The sequence below is a fragment of the Ceratotherium simum genome, chromosome 5, assembly GCF_057802395.1.
Source record: "Ceratotherium simum simum isolate JZ-2026a chromosome 5, ASM5780239v1, whole genome shotgun sequence".
Taxonomy (NCBI): Eukaryota; Metazoa; Chordata; class Mammalia; order Perissodactyla; family Rhinocerotidae; genus Ceratotherium; species Ceratotherium simum.
In genome coordinates this window covers 4,087,148-4,109,574 of record NC_141904.1, presented here as the reverse complement: position 1 = coordinate 4,109,574, position 22,427 = coordinate 4,087,148, and the positions used below count along the sequence as shown (strand labels likewise).

The window sequence follows — 22,427 nt, the reverse complement described above, 5'->3', positions numbered from 1 at the left end:
TGCAGAAGGCGGTCAGGAAATGCCCCCGGGGGAGGGTAACTGTTCTCTAAGAGTAATTCCTCAGGTTGAGTAAAGAAGACAGAAACTACAGGCCTGACTTGGCCTCAGGCTGAGTCGGGAGGTGCTAACGGGTCAGGGTCGGGAGCGGGGAACTAGATTCCACCACATTGTCTTATCTACCCTGTTCTTGCTTCCCTTTGCTTGAAGACAGCAGAGGGGAGTACATATTCAGATTTGGGCAACGCCTCCTACTATGTGCCAGGCGCTGCAGGAAGGCTTCGGGTAGATTCACCCGGTTGCTCCACCGTCCTATAAAGGATGGACCCGGGAGTCCGAGAAATTCCTCCAGGTGCGGGGAACGTGACACACTTGGGCAAAGGCAGTTCAGGAACCCAGTCCTTCCAATCCGGTCGTGGAGAATGGATCAGAAATTTGGGATCGGGCGGAGGCAGCTCTGTGGCTTTGAGCAAGTCACTGCGCCTCCTTTAGCTCATTCAATTTCTCTATCTACAAAGAGGACACAGTAAAACCTTATAAGGTTTTTTTTTAAGGATCAGGGACCTTTACTGTCAAGATCCTGGCACGAAGCGAGGGCTCCATAAATGGCAGCCATCATTCTTGGCCAAGTGCGGGCGCATCCTCCCGGCGCGCCTCCCTCGGGGTCCCTGGGGACAGGCCAGGCCCGCCCCCGAGGCTCCGGCGCCCGCGGCAGGTGGCCCAGCATCTCGGTGCCCACGCCCCGAGGCGCGCGGGCGGGTGGCACGACCGCGTCTCCCCCGGGGGCTCACCTCCTCCCTCCACACGCCGGGCAGGTGAGGTTTGCGGCCCAGGCCACGGGGACGGCGACCTCAGGCGAGGTCGCGGGGTCCGGGGCGCCCCCCGCCCGGCGCAGACTCGCCCCGGGGTGGCGGGCGCGGGGGCCGCGGGCTGCGCGCGCTGCGGCTGCGAAAACCCGGCGAGCGGATCGGAGCGCTCGCAGCCAACTCCTCCGCGCTCCGGCCCCGAGCTGGGCATGCTCAGTGCGGCCGCCGCGCGCCGGCCCCAACTCGGAAGCTCGCGCTCCGGGCCGTGGGGGCGAGGACGCCGGCGGCGCCGAGCCGGCGTCGCCCGCCGCCCCCGGGCAGCGGCAAACTTCGCGGCGTCCCCGGAGCTCGCCTGGCCGACACTGATCCCCACAGATCAGATCGAATCCGGTCCCCCCATCGCACCGCGAATCATGGAGGCTGCGGCCGCCCGAGCGCCGCCGCCGCCGGCCCCTGCCCACTAGCGGGGACCAACAGGTAAACTGCGGGGGAGGCGAGGAGGGGCGGCCGGGGGAGGGCGGCGGGTTGGGGAGCCCGCGACGCCGGGGCTGGCTGCCCCCGTCGGCGCTCCTCGCCCACCCTCCCCACCCGCTCTTCCCGGCCCCTGGAGGGGCAGCAAAGGGTTAAGTCGGCCCCGCGCCACCGTGAGCACGGCCCCCTCCAGCCGCTGCGACCGCCAGCTGCGCGCCTCGGCGCCTGCCCGGAGCCGCCGAGGGGACCCGAGCCGCCGACGCGCCACCGGAGCCCGGCGGGCGTCCGGGAGGCACTGGCCGCGTCTCTGCCTGCCCATCCCCTCCAGGCCTCGCTCCCTCCGCCCCGGCCGGGTCGGCGCCCAGGTGGCGGGGTCTGCGGGGCGCGTGGCGGCGGGGAAAGGATCCCTGCCGAGGTAGAGGGACGGGGGCGGGCCGCTCCGCAGTCTCTTCCTCCGGCCGGAGGACCACCCTCGCCTCGGGCGAGCACTTGAACCACCCGCCCGGGCGCCAAGAAAAGTTTTTTTTCCCCTGTGCTCCTCCCCCACCGCCACCCTGCGCCCGGCTGTGGTGGGTTTGAGTCCATTGGTGAAAAAAGTCACACGTTTCCATCAGCTGCTCCTCCCCCTGGGGACAGGGTGGGGGGACCCAGGCGGACCTCCAGCCCCTCCGCCGCCGCGCCGGAGCGCTGCGTCCCGGGGCTCCTGCGCCGCCGGGGGCCGCCGAGGCTGCCCCATCCGTGCGTGTCTGCGTGCCGGGCAGCGGCAGCATCCAGCCTGCTTTCTTCCTGCCTGCAGCGCCTCAGCGAGCGAGCGAGCCAGCGAGGAGGGGGAGCGAGGGAGCCTGTCTGCAAAGTGCTGCTCCCTGGTGCTCAGAGGCGGCTGCTCCAGCTCCAACTCTCATTCATTTCGCCGGTTAACATGAGAGATCATGGCCGCCTTCGGGCTTCTCAGCTATGAGCAGAGACCGCTGAAACGCCCCCGGCTCGGGCCGCCCGACGTCTACCCGCAGGACCCCAAGCAGAAGGAGGTAAGAGCGCCGGCGGCCTCCGCCGCCCCCGAGGCCGCGCTCCGCAGCGCTGACCCGGGGCCAAGTTGGCCCAGCGGGCATCGCCGGCGCTGCGGGGGAAGGGTCGGAGGGGGAGGCCGGCGGCGGGGGCCGGGCTTGGGGCCGGGGGACCCCCGGCGGCGCAGCCCGCGCGGCTGTCAGTCCCCGCGCTCCGCTGGGGCGCTCGCTCCCTGGGTGCCGGGTCGCTTCCCCGTTCCCGGGCCTTGCACGGCGCCGCCGGGCGCTGCACCAGGTTCTTCCTTGCCGAAACCCTCCCGCTCGCTCTCCCCCGCTTCTGCCGGCTTTATTTTCCTCCCGGCTGCTTTAGTAAATCCTCGCAAACTTTTTGAAAAATGTTGGAATGCAGTGCATCCGACACAGGTCTTGCGTTTTGCGCCAGCTGAGCAGGGACGGGGGTGGGGGGTGGGGGACCTTGTCTATTCAAATTTTCCAGTTGGGAGTGGAAGTCGTTTTTATCCAGGTGATAAATATTTAGCTCTTTGAACGTACTTTTTTCTGTAATCCCTCTGCCCTTTAAAAATGAATATTGAGGGGAAACACTGATTTTCGTCCCCAGAGGCGATTGGCTTAATTGCTGGAGGCTGTTTTGTATATGTAAAAGCAGTCAGGTTATCTTGGAAGGGAGTAGTTCCCGGGATTGCTTATTTCTTTGAATGAAATTAATTGGAGAAACCTTGACTCTTGCGCTAGTTAGGCCAGCTTCAATGGCTAGAGTAACCATGGCATTTTGGGCCGTGTATGTGTTTGTCAGTAGTTAACGAGTAATTATGTAACAACTCGCCAGTTATAATGATCACCCTTGGCTACACAATTTGCCCAGGGATTTGCCTTTTTCTTTCTTTCTTTTTTTATGATCACCTGCTCCCCAGCTGCACTTTCTGAGTTTGCCAGCTGCAGCCCACCCATCCTCTGTTTCTTCTGCTAATCACGAAGTGAGCACATTTCAGAACTTCTCTTGCTGGGAATCTAAAAACCTTCTATTAAAAGTTTACAGGCCCACTGACATCACAGAATGGGCTGTTGAAAGAAAGCAAGGAGGGCTCTTTAAGACTTCCCTTTTGATAAATGTATCTGCTTCAATAATAGAGGAAGAATGCTTGTTCTGGTAAACTGTTATAATGTTTCTAAAAAATAAGGAGTGACAACTCCTTTTAGAGGGTTAGCACGTTAACATGTTTGAGGCTGGTGGAGTCCTTCAGATTGAAGCTGAGGTTTTACAGGTGGTTCTCAGCAGAGGCTTAACTGTGAGGATAGGAGTTTGACCAGATTCTGCAGATTTCTCTCCCTGCTACTCCACCCCAGAATAAAGTTAATTGTGAAGGACTAGAAATAACAGACGCCAAAGAATAAGTATATAGAAAGTTAATAACTTAAAAATTAGTGGCAGGAAATTCTTAAAGTTTTGCTGGGGACAGGGACATTGATTGGCCTTTACCATCTCATAATTAACTTGCCACATCTTTCCAGAGGGCAACATAATTAATAGCATCTCCACAGTTAAGGGCCGGTGGCCTGTGGTGCTTTTGTAGCATTTATTCCTCAGGTCGACACTCATTCAGGATTGGGGCCTTTATGATGCTGGAAAAAATAATTTTGTGTTTTGGGGTCTTATAACATTTTATGAAATTCTAAATCTAGGAGTGACCTCTTAGAGCCTACTTTTTGTAATTTCCTTGTGACAAAGTGAAACTGAGGCCCAGGAAAGCCTACCTGGCTTAATCGGGGCACGTGGTCAATAAGCGGAGGGGTTGGTTTGCGTCAAGACCAGTACTGTGTTAAGGATAATTTGTGCTCAATTGTGTTGTTCTCATGTTATTCCCTTTCCCCCAAGGCAGCCAACGTTTTCTCTCTGGAGCAGAGTCCGAGTTATGTGTGACTGGAACCAAATTTGAGTACGGTAGGGACCAGGTGCCGGGCTGAGCTGGGACGGTGTGAGCAGGGTGTCACAGGCTTCAGTTATTTGTGTGTTGCTTCAAGATTGCTGCCCGGTCCGTGTATCACCTGTACTTTCCTGCTGGTGTTTTCTTTAAGTTTTAAGAAACTTTTTGTTTCCTAAGCAGTAATACACATGAAGTCATGGATCTGATGTGATATATATATCCTCCTGGTGGAAGCTATTCTGATTACTGTAGCTGTAACTTTTGGTGTTGTTAACCAGTGCTAATAGTGTTCTGAAAAGTAGCTCCCAGGGGATGGGATGAAATGCTTGAATGAAGACCCCCTGCAGAGAAGTATGAGGGAGGGGGAGCTGGAGGCTTTAACCTGCTTGATGGATTGATGATACTCATTTGAGAGCTTGCTGTGCATCAGTACTCCACAAGACTTTAGTATATATTGTGTTATAATATTTTGCCCTCTGGAAACAGACTGTCCTCAAGCCTTGAAAAGAGGGAATCAGAAAACTGGGAGTCATCCTTGATTCCTCCTTCTCCCTTGCACCCCATAATACATCTGTCAGGACATCTTGTCCAGTCCAGTTCCCAAATATATTTCCAGTACATCGGCTGCTCCCCAGTTTCACCAATATGCCCAGCTTCCTTTCTACTTCAGGCTGGCTTCTCTCTGCCCCAGGGCCCTTACACGTACTGCTCTGTCTGCCTGGACTCCTGTCTGCTATCCACCCCCACCCCCACCAGTCCACCCTACTCTCCTCACCTGAGCCTGTGGTTAGGAAGGTGGCCTCTGGAGCCTGTCTACCAGCGTTCGAGTCCTGGCTCTGCTGTTTACATACTCCTTATTGTTCCCCGTGCCTCAGTATCCCCTCTTGTAGAGTGGGGATGAGAATATTACCTACTCCATAGGGCTGTTGGAAGCTTACGTGGATAATCCACGTAGATTACCTGGTCCGGAGGCTGGCATGGACTGCACACCCACATGTCTGCTCTTATGAGCCGCAGCGGGGCCTGCCTCCTCTTCATCACTCAGGTCTCAGCCCAGCCACCTCCTCAGGGGCCTGCTAGTTTAAGTATGTCATTTGTAACTGTGTATTTATTTGCATGTTGCCATCCCCCACTGATGGGTCACTTTCGGGCCGGCAGGCATGAGAGTTGTTTTTGGCATCATTGAAGCACCTGGCACCTAGTGTGGTTAGTTCCCGGGATGCTGAGGGCATGAATTCTTGTTGGAAAGGATGAATGAGAGTGGGAATGAATGAATAAAAAGGAAATCTAGCGACTGAGTGGTGTTAGGGAAAGTCTAAGTTACGGCAAAAATTATCCTTGACATCTGACTTGGAGGCTACAGGGCTGAAAGTGAAATTAAACCCTAAATGTAGAGAGGAAGAGTTACCCGGGGGTAGAAGAGGCCTAAACAGCTGAATAGTAAATATTTTCAGGAAATCAAATTAGTTAGAAAAACAGGTTGGGACAGTAGTGAGATTTCCAGACATCAGGAGCCATAGGGCCCCACTAGCAGGGTCCACAGGGGAGGATGGCCTGGTGTGCAGTGCAGAGGCTGCCCAAGGACTTGGGAGGGGCGGAGGTGGGAGAGGGGTTGGGGTGGGGCGTTGAGGGTGCGGGTGGTGGGCGTGGTGGCGTGTGCATGCAGATAGCCCAGAGCAGCGGGTTCTCAGCTGGACACATCTGAATCATCTGTAGGGCTTGTTAAGAACAGGTGGCTGGGTTTTTCAGCTTCAGTGGGTCTGAGGTGGGGCCGCAAAGTTTGCATTTCTAGGAAGATCGCAGGTGATCTGATGCTGCTGGTTTGGGGCCCGCTTTGAGAACCCCGACCCAGAGAGAAGGCACCCAGTTCTGCAGGGGCTGGTAGGACAGGGTAGGCGGCTGGGTCTGGCTGAGTCGCAGCGGTGTGGTTTAGCAGCCAGCTCAGCCAGGGTCTGGTGGGCTGTTCCCAGAAGTTGTGCCTCTCTTGGCTCAGATCTCAGGGATGAGTCGTGAAGTCTCAGTCCCCTCCAGTGGCTTCCCGTCACACTTGGGATAAAACACACGCCCCTCACCTCGGCCTTCCAGGCCCTCGCAGTCAGGCCCTCGCTCACTTCCACAACAGCGCCCGGAGCCAGACCGCCTGGCTTTGAGGTCTGCTCCATCACTTGCCTGTTTGACTCGGATCTCACCTGTGGAATGGGGCTCATATTTGTTCCGGCAGGTTGCTGGGAAGATCAAATGAGATCTGGGCATGCCTGGCACACAGATGCGCTCAGGACAGGTCAGCTACTGTTAGTATAAACCCTGCCTCGTTCCTTGATCCTGGGGCTTCCCCTTGTACCCCCAGACCCTGCGCTTCGAGATCTGGCCTCTGGGCCTTGAGTTGCCCCTTCCTGGCTTGCTCATCCCCCTCCTGGCTGTGCAGTGGGACCATTGGCCGCCTGTCTTCTTCCAACAGGCCCGGCTTTTTAGTGTCTCAGCTCCTGTCCCTCGTTGCCCCTGCCACCATGCCTCCTGTCGTTTGGCTCCTCGAGCCTCCCTCTCAGAGTGGCCTTCCTCTAGCCCACCTTGGCTCATCCTTGCTGGTCCATTATCTTGTGTCTGTGTTTCATCGTGTTTGTTGCTGTCTGGATCCTATCGTTAGATTGCCCATTCTCCCCATGGTCTTCTGTCCACACTAGGATGTCAGCTCCTGAGAGCAGGGCCTTGTCCGTGGTGTTTGCGGTGTGAACCGCCTGGTGCCTGGGGTTAGACTAGGTGCTCAGTAAATAGTTCTTGAAGAAATTAATAAAATACAGAAATAACTCAATGAGCAATTGTATTTATCACATTTAACTGTCCCAATGCTTGTTTTATTTTGGTAAAGCCTGTTAGCTTTCTTGTTAGCATCTAAACTCTTAAAACACATTAAATGCTTATTTTAGAGACAGCTGGGGAGGTGGGATGAGGGGAGGTGGAAATTTGTTTCTTTATTAGCTTGGAGAGGTAGGATGTTAATGGAGCTGCCTGGGGAGAGAGGACAGGTTGACCAGTTGCCTGGGGGACCACAAGACAGATGGTTAGGGAGAAAGCTTCCCTGAGATTAACTGGCTGGCCCAGGGCCCTGCCGTAGACCTCCGAGAATACCAGTGTTCAGGGAGGATCATCTGTCTGTTGAACTCTGCCTCGTGAGACCCTTAGGCTGGAATCGGTGTCCGAAGCACTGGGTCAGAGGCCTTGCTTCATCCTGCTGCTCACAGAAATGTTGCTACCCATACTTGTGGCCAAGGGGGAGGCGTGAAGTGGCTGTTATTTCTCAGGGTCTGCCAACACCTGCAGCAGAATTGTCGCAGATGCTTGTTAAAAACTCAGATATAGTGCTCCACCTCCACCCCAGACCTGCTGAGTCAGAATTTCTGGGAAAGAGGCTGAGGAATTTGCATTTTAAACAAGGTTTCTAGGTGGTTTCTAAACATATTAAAGTTTGAGAACCATTGCTTTAGTTTGTGTCTTACCTGTGGAGAACGTTGTAAACCAGACTCCCCTTATTCCTCCCTGCCCCCCACTATTTGAGGTAGTAGACTCTTTAGACAAATAGACTATTCCAAGTATTAGCACCTTTTGAGACAAAATAGTGCAAATCAGTTTAGCAACTTTCCCCCTGAAGTTCTGTTCTAATAACTGTGGTTCCCAGCGTGGGCTTGTTTTCTGTCAGCTGTGCGTGCTTCGTAGCAGAGAGAATTCCATGCCTTGGTCTTGAAATATCACAGCCCCTCCTGCGTACATTTGGCTAAACTGGGGCCCCAGGGCACGCGTCTTGCCTTGTGCCAGCAAGAGGTTCTTTGAACTTGTTTGGGGCTGCGGAGTCTTATGTTGACTGTGGGCCTGGGCTCTCAACTGGATTCTTCGGGGACTCGTGTAAAGCTGCTAATTTGGGGTGCAGCCCCCATCCTTTAGCCTGTTGGCTATTTCATTTAGGCTGGCACCTGTGGAGATGAAATGCGACCCTTTAGGAGTGGGAGGACCGGGAGGTGAGGTCGGAAGGGGCAGCTGCATTGGGCGAGCACTGAGTAGGAGAAGATGAGGAGGAACAGAGTCCTAGGATTTCAGTTGAACCAGTTAGCAGTGCCTGTCGTGGGTGTGTGCCCGCACATGTGAGAGCTGTTAAAAGATGAACTGAGGCATAGTAAAATTTTAGGAATTTATTTGAGCAAAAATTGATTTGAATTGGGCAGCACGGAACTGGGAAGTGGGTAGAAGTTCCCTGGGGACAGGATCCTGGGGAAAGACTCTTATAGAGAAAAGGCGGAAGCAAAGTTAGGAAAGGATCGATTGATTGGCTGTAGCTTAAACCCTCGTTGGCTGTTTGTGATTGGTTGTCCTTAGGTTTTGCTCTTGTAGCCGTGAGGCACTTACAGGCCTAGGTTTTGGTTTGCTTTCGTAGGCGCCCTGGCATGAGAACCTCCCCAGTTTAATGGCCTCCTTTAACAATTCCTCCCTTTTTGCTCATCCTCTCATCCAGGAGAGTGACCAAAAATTTGGTATCAGGGCCACTCTCAGTGACCAGCAGAGCTAAATTGCTCGTCTCATCATGAAACGCATAGTTATGACGTCAGGTCCCTGGAAGAATTGCTTTTGCTGTTTATCCTGTTGTTCGTCGTCTTTCTGTTGCTCCAAGTGCAGAGATGTGCTGCTGGTGGCTGTGAACGAGCATTTAAGACCTTAGGACGTTGAGCACCAGGGAGACTACAGTGATGTCTATTAGGAGGATAATCTGAGAGACTGAAGTATACTCCTTAGCCAGGGCCCCCTGATAGCAACCAAACCAGTTGCTATCAAATAAATCAAAGAATGTACCTGAAGGGGCATCAACCTGTTTTAGCCCAGTGGCTTATTTGTGAATTTCTTGTATTTGAGTTTCCACAATATCAGAGGCGTTGATCCAGGCACAGCAGGACGTATTTGCTATGGCACAGGCTCCTCCTTGTTCAGCCAACAAGTAATCTAAGGCAGTCCTGTTTTCTAAAAGCACCTTAGCCAGAGAGCCCAGGGACTTTTGTTGTGCAGCCATGGCCTTAGCAGTAGACTCAGCAATGGTTGCCAGAGTTAAGGGTAAATTTCTAAGCACGTGTTTGTTTGTAATAACTCCAAGCTAAGGAAGAAGGGCCCGTCCAAATGATGTCCATCCAGAGGGGTTAACATCTGCTAGTAAACTTCTTTTTGTTCGATAATAAATTCAAGGGAGTGGACCAATGTTCAGTGTCTGAGGTATTATGAAGGGACAGTGGAACAGTAAATACAGCAAGTGCACATTGTCCTTCCATCCTCCAGCTGTCAGGACAGTGACTTGCCCAAACATAGGGACCATTGCCAAAACTTCCACATGTAAAGGAGTAACCAGGAGGTGTACATAGGGCTCACTCATAAGTATTAGCATCTGTGGACCCGTTGGTTGTTATGGAGGTGTTAGCGTCATTCACCCAAGACTCAAATACTGTATTATCACACATTGAAAGACCACCTAAATATATGGGCCTGACAGCAAGCCTGCAAATGGTCTGATGTACACTGGCTGCTCTGCAGTGTCTTTTATAAATATATTCACTAGATCTCTTTTTCCCATCCCAGGGTTGGGTTAAATTGAGGCAAGGAATGGGGGTATGTGGATTTAGTATTTTAACTTTATAAAAGGGACCTGTGGAACAATTTGGGCATACAGTGGCATTTGGGATTCCAGTGAAATTACTTACATGGTGAACTAAGGGGTCTTTCCTTTCATATGATTTTGGTTTAGCATGACAAATTCAGAAGTTAGTTAAGTTTCTTGCGGTAGCTATTGTTTGTGAAGTCCTAATTAAAGTATTGTCTTCCCATGCATTAATAGAGAGAAAGAGCAGATAGCATATCGGCAAAACGGGTAAAGGTTTCATATTGGAAATGAAGTTCTTGATCTGTGATCTTGGGAGAGCTGTCCACCTCAAGATGTTGTCTGCTTCTGGGGAGGAGTCTCCCTGGTCAATTTTAACTTTAGATCTCTGGCTGGTATGCAGTTCCAAGAGTGTGGTGGAGCCCTTTTCAATTGGGAGATGTGGACCCAAGGTTCAAGTCCCTGAAGTTTGGCTGCCATCTGGATAGTGAGGAGAGCCTGGTATGGTCCCTCCCAATGAGGTTCAAGGGCAGAAGATCCACTCTCCAGGTTCTAAGTTGTGGAAGGTTCAGCCATCTGTGGGAGGGTCACAGAAAGCTTCCTTTACCTGCTGGAAACACATTTTGGCATAATGCATTAAAGTTTTCCAATATTGAGTCATATCAGAATCTAGGAGTACAGGAGACACATGTGGTTTGATCATCAAAGGCATAGTCTTCCTATTATTATTTTGTAAGGTGTTAATTTATGCTTTTCCATAGATATTGATCTAATTGCTATCTAAATCAATGGTAGAACTTTTGGCCAGGGCAGTCCAATTGATTCTATTAATTTAGCTAGCTTTAGTTTTAGGTTACCATTTGTCCGTTTGACTTTACCAGATGACTTAGGATGGTAAGGACAATTGTAATGCCATGGTGTCAGCAGTACTTTATTTGTTTATTTGTCTAGTGAACTGAATTCCCCTATCACTGGAGATTTCTCTGGGGATACCCCATAAAGGAAATACATTTTCTAAAAGTTTCTTAGCCATGGTTGTAGTGTCAGCCTTTCTGTATGGGAAGGTTTCTTTTTTTTTTTTTTTTTTTTGAGTCTTTTTTTTTTTTTTTTTTTTTTTGATTTTATTTATTCAGTTTTTTCCCCCCAAAGCCCCAGTAGATAGTTGTATGTCACAGGTTCACATCCTTCCAGTTGCTGTACGTGGGACTCGGCCTCACGTTGGACGGAGAAGTGGTGCCTCGGGGCGCTCCCGGGATCCGAACCCGGGCCGCCAGCATCAGAGCGCGCACACTTAACCGCTAAGCCACGGAGCCGGCCCAATGGGAAGGTTTCAATGCATCCTGAGAACAAGTGAACAATTACAAGAACATATTGATAACCCGTTGTGGGAGGCAATCGAATGAAGTCTATGTGTAACTGTTCAAATGGCCCAGTAGGTGGTGAGAATGCTCCATCTAATACCTTAACGGTCTTTCCAGGGTTATGGGTTTGACACATCAGATATTGGTTGTAAACCCATTTTGCGACATTGGAGCAGTCACCCCACCAATACTTTTTTATAATTGGGATCATTTTATCTGTGCCATGATGAGTTACAGAGTGTAGAACTTTTAATAATGGCGTTTTTAAGGACTCAGGAAGAACCAGGTGGCTGTCTGGGCCATCAGTGGGTCCTCGTTTAATATTAAATTTGCACTCTTGTTGATCCCGACATTTTTGCTCCAGCTCAAGTGCCTGATTTTGTCTTATATAAATTATCATAAATAATTAGGTTAGAATCAGTCTTAGGGAGTTCAGTCAAGCTGCATACTGGAGCAGTTTTAGTGCTGGCTGATTGAGCATGGAAGTCTGCTAGGGCATTTTCTTGATACTCCGGTTCTGTTTTTCTAGTATGAGCTTCAATTTTAGTCATTGCAATTCGGTTAGGCAATAGAATGGCAGAGAGCCGTTCATTTACTTGGGGCCCATCTTTGATTGGGATTCTGCTAGAAGTGAGGAACCCTCTCTGTTTTCATAACATACCAAAGCCATGGACCACCCTAAAGGCATATCTGCTGTCAGTATAAATGTTTCCTGATTTTCCTTTGGTTGGCTAACGAGCCCTAGTGAGGTCACGCGGTTCTGCTGGTTGAACAGCCTTAAACTGGGGAGGATTCCCCTTTCCAGTAGTTGAGTTGTTACTGCATATCCTGCTTGGTATTTCCCTTCTGCACTCTTGGCATAGGACCCATGGACGAAGAGTATCAAATCTGGGTTTTCTAGTGGTGTGTCCTGTCAGTCAACGCGAGGGGTCAGCACGTGATGCCACGTCTACACAGTTATGGTGATCTGCACCGTGGTCGGGCAAGCGGAGCAGGGTTGAGCAAGTTGCAGCACTTAAGACAGGTTAGAAGGTGAAAGGAGGATTTCATACCATGTTAGTCTGCTGCTGAAAAATGTGGAGTCTGGTTGGAGTTTAGTAGGCTTAACGGCATGAGGTCCTTGTAGGTGTAGGTTATATCCTAACACTAGTTCAGCTGAGGCTTCCACCAGCTTAGCTGCAGCTACTGCTTTCAGACAGTTTGGATATGCCCTGGCTACTGGGTCTAATTGTCAGCTGTGGTGGGCAGTAGGTCTATGCTTTCCTCCATGCTCTGTGTTAGAATTCCTACAGCCTGGTTATCATGCTCGTGGACAGGTAAGGTCAAAGGTTGAGTATGATTTGGGAACCCTAGGGCTGGAATTTGTTTTAGGGCTAATTTTCATTAGCGAAAGGCTTGCTTATGATTATCTTCCCAGGGTAAGTGCTCTGGAATGGAGTTCTTGTAAGCTCATACAGGGGAGTTGGGATCAGAGAAGAATTTGGAACCCGAGATCTACAGTATCCTGCAAGTCCAAGGAAACTCCTTAGTTGTTTAGTTGTAGGTGTGGGAAAGTTTTGGGAGTCTTTATTCTTTCAGATGACAGGGCAATGCCTCCTGCAGTCAAATCATGTCCTAGGTGGTGGACTTGCTCTTTTGGGAATTAGGGTTTTTCCTTGGAGGCCTTATGGCCTTTATAGGCTAATTGCTGTAATAGATAAATCGAATCTGTTTCTGAGTCTTCTTCCCTTGTAGGGGAACATGGCAATAAGTCATCTACATATTGCATGAGTGTAGAGTTCTTAGGGAACTGTAAGGTTGCCAAGCCTTGGTGTAAAACCTGTGAAAAATAGAATGGGGCTTCAGTGAACCTTTGTTGCGTTATAGTCCAGGTGGATTGTTGGCTCTCCAAGTGAAGGTGAATAAATATTAATTCTCCTTGTCAGCTGGGACACTAAAGAAAGAGCAGAGACCCACCACTGTGAGCCATTCTGAGTCTGTAGGTACATTAGATAACAAGGTATTGGGACTTGGAACAACAGGGAAGCTTGGGATCACCATTTTATTAACTGCACACAGATCCTGGACAAATCTCCAGCCTCATCCATTTGGTTTTTTAATGGGGAGATCCAGGTGTTATAGGGATTAGTGCATGGAATTATAAGTCCTTGCTTAATTAAGTCGTCTACAGGTGGTGAGAGACCCAGGCTAGCTTCTGGTTTTAGTGGATACTGAGGCAGTTTAGACAGGGGTTTAGAATGATCTATTCGGATTTTTATGGGTTCAGTGCTCTTAATTTTGCTTATGTTGGTTCAGGAAGAAGCCCACAGGCATTCAGGCGCTTCTGAGAGATCGGGGTTTTCATACTTTAGAGTCTCAATTTCATCAACTCCTGCTTGCAGAGAGCAGACCAGCTCCGGTTCGGGAGGGTCAGGAAATTCTGAGATCATTTCTCCTTCTGAGATTTTATATGACTCGTGAGTTTAGAAAACAAATCTCGTCCTAACAGGTTTACTTGGGGGCAGTGTCACACAGGGAAAGTGTGGTTTCCCGAAAATAGTCCCAGTGTCATCTGGACTAGTTGAGACACAGGTACCCTTTGAATTTGGTTAGAAACCCACTACGGAAATATTCTCTTTACCGCAGGGATTTGCTGTTTATGAAAGTGGGGATTAGCGTAGATAAAGTGGCTCCGGGATCTACCAGTACTGTACGGGAGTCGCCATTCATTTTTGTGTTCGTTTCCCTTTGTTTATTTGGAGGTATATGGGGAGCAGTTTACCGGAGGATCCCTCAGAGCCCCGTCAATGCTTGCTATTATTTTGAGGATCAAAATTTTTAAGACATCCCCCAGTGGAGAAACAGTCTGGATTAATAGGTGGAGGTCTGTTAAGAGAGAACTGTTAAGAGAGAAACTGAGGCGTATTAAAATTTTAGGAGTTTATTTGAGCAAAAATTGATTTGAATTGGGCAGTGCCAAATGGGAGTGGTTAGAAGTGCTCCCTCAATGGGAGCTGGAGAAAGACTTTTATAGAGAAAAGGCTGAAACAAAGTGAGGAAATGATCAATTGGCTGTAGCTTAAACCCTCTTTGGCTGTTTGTGATTGGTTGTCCTTAGGTTTCAGTATCATAGCCTGGAGGCGCTTACAGCTTAGGTTTTGGTTGGTTTGTGTAGGCGCCATGGCCTTAGAGCCACCTCAGCCTAATGGCCTCCTTGTTCAATCAATTTAACTAAACGAAGCAGAGGTAGAAGAAGGGAGTAAGTGCAGGTTGGAAACCCGAAGAGTTGTGATGTATTTATTCTGCAGCTCTCCTCTAATGAGGTTCCGGACCCCAGGGGTGAGGCTTCTTCACAGGCTAGGCGGGAATCAGAGAAGTTGGGGGATCCATAAGAAGAGTGAACGTGGTTGAAGGTTCTCTTTGGCAGCTCAGAGCAGCGTGGAAAGGAGCTGGTTGGCTTAGCCTGGAGAAAAGCTGACCTCACAGTCCGAGTGGGGAAAGCTGGGTGGAGGGAAGAAATCCACAGGAGGTGTGGAGGGAGTCGCCGACCTCCTACACATTCCTCCTGAGGAGGGAACATGGAAACACTTGGACTCTTAATTGTCTTTAGGTAATTTCTGAGCTGGGTGATGGGACAAGGAAGGTCAGTATACTATCCTCTCTATTTCTCTGTGTTTTGGGAAATTTAGATAATAAAGAAAAATGTCATTATGTTACAAAATAGCACGATTTCTGCTTAAAAAATATATATGTCTACATAATCTGGAAGGATTATCACCCACATGCAAACAGTTGTTATCTCTTGAGGATGGGATTGGGGTGATGTTTATTTTCTTTTTTGTACTAATCTGCATTCCAAGCTGTAACAATAAATGTGCACTACTATTGCCATGGAGGAAGTAACTTAAAGAATAATTATTAGGTGACTTTAATGGGGTTTACAAATTTGTTGGTTGTTGGTTCCAAACCAAGCTAGAGCCCCTTTAGCTGATGTGTAGGCAGAGGCATCTTGTAGGGTATGTGTGTGGTGATGTTGGGGTTAGGGCTGTTACGTGAGCGTTCCAGCTCTGCCTCGGGTGCTGTGTCTTTTTCCTCACCTGTGAGCTAGGGAGAATAACACCTAATTATCTAGAATGTTTTAAATGTGAAGGAGCATTGTAAACTTAAACTGTTAGCAAATGTGAAGTATAAATTCAGTGGTGTGCTGGAGCAGGCGTGTACCAGCTGATTATTAAAATTTCAAGAATTTTGTGCACTAGTTAATATCATGTTGCTGGCTTGAAACCTGGCATAAGGGAGTATTTACACTGAGGAGATTGGTAAATGCTACAAATTAGTTTTTTTTTTTAAGTTGGTTGTCACACGTTTCCCAGCACACCGCTGACGTAGCTCTGTGTGTACACTGCCGGCTGCTTCATCATTCTCATCCCAGCTTTCCCGTACCTGCTTCCCATAAAAAAATTTATTCAATAAAGCCAGATCCTTGCTTTCGTAGCCTCTTTTGCAGCTTGGAGTGAGCATATGACTTAATTCTGGCTAAAGAGATTTAATGGACATCTGCTACAGGACTTGTGGAGAATTTTTTCCTCGTTGAAAAAAGCGTAGGCACAGAGGAAGAGTGCCCTCTCTTAATGCCCTGATAGCTCCGTAGTTTCCTATCTTTGGAAAAGTAGGAAGAGGATGTGATAGTCGGAGCTAGGGCACCTGTCTTGTGAGCATGAGACAACAAACCTACGGATGTGAAGCCATTTGATACAAGAGGAGGTGAGTGAGTGGCTTTGTGAGGTGACCTTGGGACCTTGGCTCCACCTCTCCCTGGACTTCTGGTTAAGTAAACAATAGACGTCCACATAGTTTAAGCCGTGGTTGGACCAGTTGTCAGCTTCTTGTAACTGAAAGCATTCTACTGTTGTCATGGTACTTCCCGTTTATATTTTGGCGCCCTCAAATCGTCACAGCATGAGCCGTTTTTTTCAGAGAATACACATCCCCAGAACTCTCCCCCTCTCTGGCTTCACGAGTACACAGCAAGAGGCAAGGAGCCCCTGCGCCTTGTCTGTCGGGCGGTACATTCTGCCCAGTGCCCGTCAGAAGCTGAGGGGAGGTGGAAATGGCTCCTTGATTTATTTCCATTTCTAGCAGAAAGAGTCCTGGTGGGAAGAGCAGGAGAGCCCTGTTCTGTTTGGAGAGGGAGGGTCTGTGGGTCTGTATCATTTTGGGGGAAACCAGATATGTTGAGAGCTAGAAGGGACCGTAGAGATGGGTTGTTCTTTCTCATTTGGTACAAAAGGAAATGGCGTCCCAGAGAGGTTCGCTTGGCTTGTCGAGGTGGGTCTGGGCCATGGCTTGTGTGCCTGGATCGGTTCCTTCAGCTTCACTTGGCCTGCCCTCTGTGCACGGCCTCCACTTCTGGTCAACACCCTCGTGTGGCCCTGACCATGAGAATTACTCTGCGTTTTAGGGTGCGCAGTGCCTCGGTGAGACCTGGGGGCTGTTCAGCTCACCATTGAGTCTTCTCAGAGCTTGCCAGAATCTTGTGTGGTGTCTCCTGAGCAGAGGAAGAATACTCTAGAAGCTCAGGCACTCTTGTCTTTGTGTTTTTTGGAGGAAGGTTCCCAGCCCTTGTTTCTGGCTTCTGGCATAGATAGCCTTGGCACTGGCATTTGTGGGCTCTGTGTGTTGGGGATCCATCCTATCGAGGTTTCGTTTTCTTGGTTGAGATATTCCTTTATTTATGGGTAGCCCTCCTGGAGATACAAACACACAAGCTATACCAGTTGGCCACTTCCAGGGAGCAACACTTAACCTGGCATTCTAAATAAATGGATCCCCCTTAGTTGTGACCTGCTATGGCCCTGACTTGAGAAGAGGAGAAACATTTTAACCTCTGGGTTTTCTTTTCCATGTTTTGAGGGAGACATTACTCTATATGTGCATGCCAAACAAATTCAGTCATTCAGCCAGTATCATCGAGCACCTCGCAGGCAGCGTGGCTTCACAAGGACGCGGCCAAGACCCTTATTGTGTCCCCTGTCTTCGAGCACAGTGCCTGGCCCGTACCTAGGACTCAAAGTTTCTTTTATGAATGAATGTGAGAATAAACAAATGCTGGGAGCGTTGAGTATGGTCCTGGGCCCCAAAGACGTCAATGTGGAGCAGTGGTTTTGACCTGGGGGTGACCCCCCACCTCTCTTGGGACATCGGCAATGTCTGAAGACATTTGAGGTTGTTAGAACTGTGTGTGTGCACGCGCGCACGCACGTGGACGTGCGCATGTGCTGCTGGCACCTAGTAGATAGAAGCTAGGGATGTTGCTAACATTCTCCAATGCTCCGGGCAGCCCCCGCACAACGAAGGATTATCTGGCCTCAAATATCAGTAGTCCCTAAGTTGAGAAACCCCAGTCTAGAGGGAGTGACAGACGTATAAATAAGCAATACAGTGTTTCAGATTTTCTTTGAGAGGAATGTACAAAGTGGAGTGGAAACGAGGGAGTGACCCATTTTTTGACAGGACCTGATAGAGGAGGAGATTTTTTTTTTTTTGTGAGAAAGATTAGACCTGAGCTAACATCTGTTGCCAATCCTCCTCTTTTTGCTGAGGAAGACTGGCCCCGGGCTAACATCCATGCCCATCTTCCTCTACTTTATATGTGGGGCGCCTGCCACAGCATGGCTTGATGAGCGGTGCATAAGTCCACCCCTGGGATCTGAACCCCGGGCTGAAGCGGAGTGCGTGAACTTGAACACTATGCCCCCGTGCGGGGCCCAAGGAGAAGACTTTGAATCTGGGACTTGGAGGATGTGTGGGAGTGGACGGGCCTGAGGACGTGGAAGGAAATGAATTCCCGGGAAAGGAGCAGCGTGTGTGGAGGGTCATAGGCCAGAAGGAAGGAGGGGTGTGGGAGTGGGATCAGGCTGTGGGGGCCTTTGTAAGCTGTGTGGAGGCCATAGATACTGCCGTGGAGGTGGTGAGGTGCCACTCCAGGGTGTTACGGGAATGAGATTTCAAACAACTAAGGTTTGCAGTTCGAGGGAACAGTGGCCCTGAGGGTCACGCTGAGGCAAAAAGCTAGACAGCTAGGTGGTCACTGACATTCCAGGCCCAGGCCCGGGCGTGTTAGTTTCCTATGGCTGCCATAACAAGGGACCGCAAACCCGCTGCAGACTTGATTCTCTCACAGCTCTGAAGGCAGAGGTCTGAGGGGGTGCCGGGAGGCTCGCACCCCCTCTGGAGGCTCAGGGGAGGAGCCTTCCTTCCTCTTCCAGCCTCTGGTGGCTCCAGGTGTTCCTTGGCTTCTTTGTGGCCACATCAGTCTCATTTCTGCCCCCATCTTCACATGGCCTCTGTGTGTCAGTTCTTCTCTGGGAGTGCCTGATAAGGACTCTTGTTACTGGATTTCGGGCCCACCTGGATAATTCAGGATGGTCTCCTCTCAAGATCTTTAGCTTGATTACATCTGCAAGAACTCTTTTTCCAAAAAAGGTAACATTCACTGGTTCCAGGATTTGGTGTGGATATCTTTCTGGGGTCCGTTTATTGGCCTATGGGGCTTGGGAAGAAAGAGAGGGAGAGGGTTGTTTGGATGGCAGAATTGACAAAGTGGATGTATGAGGTAAGAGGGACAAGTACAGGAATATACCAACGTTTTTAGCTTAGGCCAGTGGTTCCTGAACTTTCTGATCTTAGGACCTCTTTACAATCTTAAACATTATTGAGGATGCCATAGAGCTTTTGTTTATGTAGGTTATATCAATATTTACTGTATTAGAAATCAAAACTGAGAGATTTTAGAAATATATATTAATTAGTTTAAAAATAATAAACCAGTTTCATGTTAAAAATATTTTTTAAGAACAATAACTTTCCAAACAAACAAAAAAATGAGTGAAAAGAGTGGCATTGTACATTTTCGCAAATCCCTTTACTGTCTGGATTCTGATGTCTGGTAATACATTCAGTCTGTTACAGTAGGGTGTTTTGGTTGAAGGATGTGAAGAAAATATGGCCTCACACAGATGCATAGTTGGAAAGTTCTTGGGAACCATGGAGCTCTTGGACGTGGAGAGCCGCTGACTTACACAGCTGGGTAGCTACATTGGCAGTGGCCCCAAAACTACATGCAACGGGGAGCAAAGAACTTGTTTAATTGTTTTCCAGGGGTGGGGAAGGTGGGGGGGTGGAGAGATTGAGTTGATTTCTGAGTGTTTTCAGTTCTAGACGTTTCTGGGGAATCTGGGTTGAAATATAGAGTAGTGGTAGAAATCTAGACGTGTGTGATGTGTTCACTGGTCACTGAAGTCGCGGCTGTGATTACCTGTTGAGTGTGTGTGAAGAGGTGGAGGAGCTGGTGGACTCTGAGGATGGAACTTTCCAGGGCTGGACTTCCTGGGCCCTGCCAGCAGGACCTCTGAAGAGGGCAGTAGTTAGGGAGATGGATGTGGGGCGATGAGTGGCCCAGAGGGAGAGCTGACATGGGGTGAGGCTCCATGTCCGTTGGCTCCTCTCAGGCTGGCGGTTCCTCTCTGCGGGGCCTTTGCACGTGCTGCCTGCTGCCTGGTTGCCTTCCTGTCTTCATCACCACAAACTGGGTGTTGGCTCTTCAGCACTCCACACAGTTTGTGCTTAATTTCTTTATTATCGTCTCCATCCCCCAAGCAATGTAAGTTCCCGGACGCAGGGACCATGTCCCTTTTATGCCCCACTGATACCCAGAGGCAAGGAGAGGGTCTGGCATATGGTCGGAATTAAATAAATGTTTCTTTACTGGATCTGGTAACCGGGCAGTCATTACTAGCCAACGGTGTTTAGAAGCCCTGTGCAGGGCACAGGGTGCCAGGAGGTATGGGACACGGTTCCTACCCTTGAGGAGCTTTGAGTGGAGGGATGACAGTCCCATGGGCAGAGTGCCAGAGTCATTAAAAGGCTCAGTGGGATGGTGGGAACAAATGAGGGTGGGCCAGTTCTCTGCAGGGATTAGAAGGGTCTTCAGGAAGGTGGGTGTTTTCCAGGGACAAGGCCTTCTGGGCAGAGGGTATGAACAAGGGTGCAGAGGTGGGAGATGCACAGGATCTTGGGAGGAATCGCAGGTAGTTCAGTAAAGCAAGAGTACATTGAATCTGTAACTTGAACGTGTCTGCAGATTTGGGGGACAGCAGAGAGAGAGGAGGAGGTGAAAGCCGCTGGCGAGAGAAGGGGCGTCTGCTGTGTGCGGGAGCAAGGCTGACTCAGTCCTGGGGCCAGGCGATGGAGGGCAGAGGGGAGGGGTGCCTTATGTGCTGTGTGTTAGGGTCGCCACCTCTGAGAACGGAGGGGAGGCAGAATTTTTGGGGGGCCTGTTTACCTTGAATTTGCTGCAGGCATTTCCAGAGCCAGTTTGCATGCACAGAGATTTTTCCCAGCAAGAATAAATTCAGCCTTCAGCCCACACCGAGTGTGCCACGGCTCAGCTGTGCACGTGCCGCCTTGTTGTAAATTAAAATTTGGTAGAATTTGCCGCTGTCCTTTTCCAGCCATTTCATTCACGGATTAATCTAATAAGGTTGTTGAGATTAGGACCATTTAAGGCATTGGCAGCAGTGAAGAACTAATAAAAATGTATTTTATCTGAAGTGTCATTGGAATTTTTGCTAAGATGCTGGTTACATAAAGGTATGGAGGAGGCTCTATCAAAACTATGTCCAAGGCAGCACTCACTAATTTACCTTCCTCCTGAGCTCTATGAGGAAGGTGAATAGTGACGTAGCTTCGTTTTTTTTCTTAAAGCTCTACACAGTGCTATGTTAGCAGACAGTATGGAAAATATTTTTGGGGTTACAGCTGTTTTTACTCTTTGGTCAATTTTGGACTAAATGTCAGCTCCTTCATGAAAAAAAAATGATTCTTCATGAATTGGAGACTATTTCCATTTTGACTACTCACATGAGATCTGCTTTTAAGTCATCGTTAAATAATCAAAGTGTTTCTGAAGTTATATTTTATTTAGTGGGTACTTGACGTATGCCTCCCACTGTGCTCAGGGATGTGGGGTGTGGAGAGAAATAGAAGCCTGCTTTTTCCCCCCAGAACAGAGCTTCTCAAAATATCCGTGCTGAAGGACCAGTTTTTTTTTAAATTAATTTTCAATCTGTTGCAGACTGATATAAATAATGATAACATGAATTGCTAGAGAATGAGCTGCTGCCTGAATGCAGTGGCTGAGTCCAGGTGTACCAGGCGCCCAGCACTCGCTCTCAGTTTCCACACATTCTCTGTTGAGGACCCCCCTCTGGCTAGAGTCACATCTGGTTCACAGACACATAACACCATGAATGAAATGACTAATGTATTCTTTCCATTTGTTTATTTTAAAATTGAGGAACAATGTATACATTCAGTACAGTGTATGAGGTGCCACATTACATCATGATAACCAGTGGTGCTTGTGTCGGTTATTCTGAGTGCTGTACTGTTTGGTTTTATGCCAGCCTCACAAACACCTCTGAGGTGGGTGCTACTGTCTCCTTTTTGCAGGTGAAGAAAGTGAGGCGCGGGGGAGGGGGTTACTTAGCTTGCCCAAGGTCATTTAGCTGCATAAGGATAGATGTGGCGCTGGACTTCTGAACCCGTGCTGTAGCCATTCTGCTCTCTATATAGTGAGGCTGAAAATGCTGCCTGAGTTTGGACAAGAGAGGGTTGGAATCCTTGGAGGTTTCCCTGGAGGACATAGGTGTGAGAGGCAGGCTGCACCCTTTTCATAAGCAAAAGCTGGAGGTAGGATGAGCGAGGCGCGGCGGGGAGAGGGCGGTGCCCGCAGATCAGGCTCGGAGTCCGGCAGGGTGGGGGGGGGTGGGGGTGGTGGTGGGGGGTGGGGGTGGCGGTGGCGGTGGCAGTGAGCTCAAGTGGTCCTGCTGTCAGATATATCTCACTAGCTCACGCCCCTCAGTCCAGCGGGGGAGAGTGGAGTCAGGGAGGCTGTGAGGGAGGCGGCTGGAGTAACCAAAGCATGAAGTAGAAAGAGCCTGGCTGATCAGGGCTTTAAACAGATCTGGAGAAGAGGAATTGGCGGCTGTGACAAATTGGTCCAAGGAGATGGAGAGAGCAGTGTGGAGAATGCTCAGCTTTCTCGGATGCCGCTCAGCTAAGGTGGTAGGTCCTGCTGTTTGAGGACCTCAGGGTGACACATTTTTGTGCTCGGTCTTTAGTGTAGGACAGGTACCGAGAATTACTCCATTGCTGAGGTGAAATGAATATTCGGACCC

General features: G+C 49.7%; 1 protein-coding gene across 11 annotated transcripts in view; it reads left to right on the top strand.

Moving 5' to 3' along the window:
- Positions 1 to 1,103: 1,103 nt before the first annotated feature.
- The window catches only part of MED12L (mediator complex subunit 12L), a 320,889-nt gene continuing 299,565 nt past the window's right edge, over positions 1,104 to 22,427 (top strand). For 8 of the 11 annotated variants that reach the window (XM_087430382.1, XM_087430388.1, XM_087430386.1 and 5 more), the window contains exons 1-2: positions 1,105 to 1,280; positions 2,071 to 2,302. In XM_087430382.1, the coding sequence (XP_087286508.1) occupies positions 2,204 to 2,302 (99 nt within the window). In that variant the 5' untranslated portion in view covers positions 1,105 to 1,280; positions 2,071 to 2,203. Of the gene's footprint in view, positions 1,281 to 2,070; positions 2,303 to 22,427 lie in introns of all 11 variants that reach the window. The other 3 variants (XM_087430387.1, XM_087430385.1, XM_087430389.1) reach the window with 2 other exon arrangements.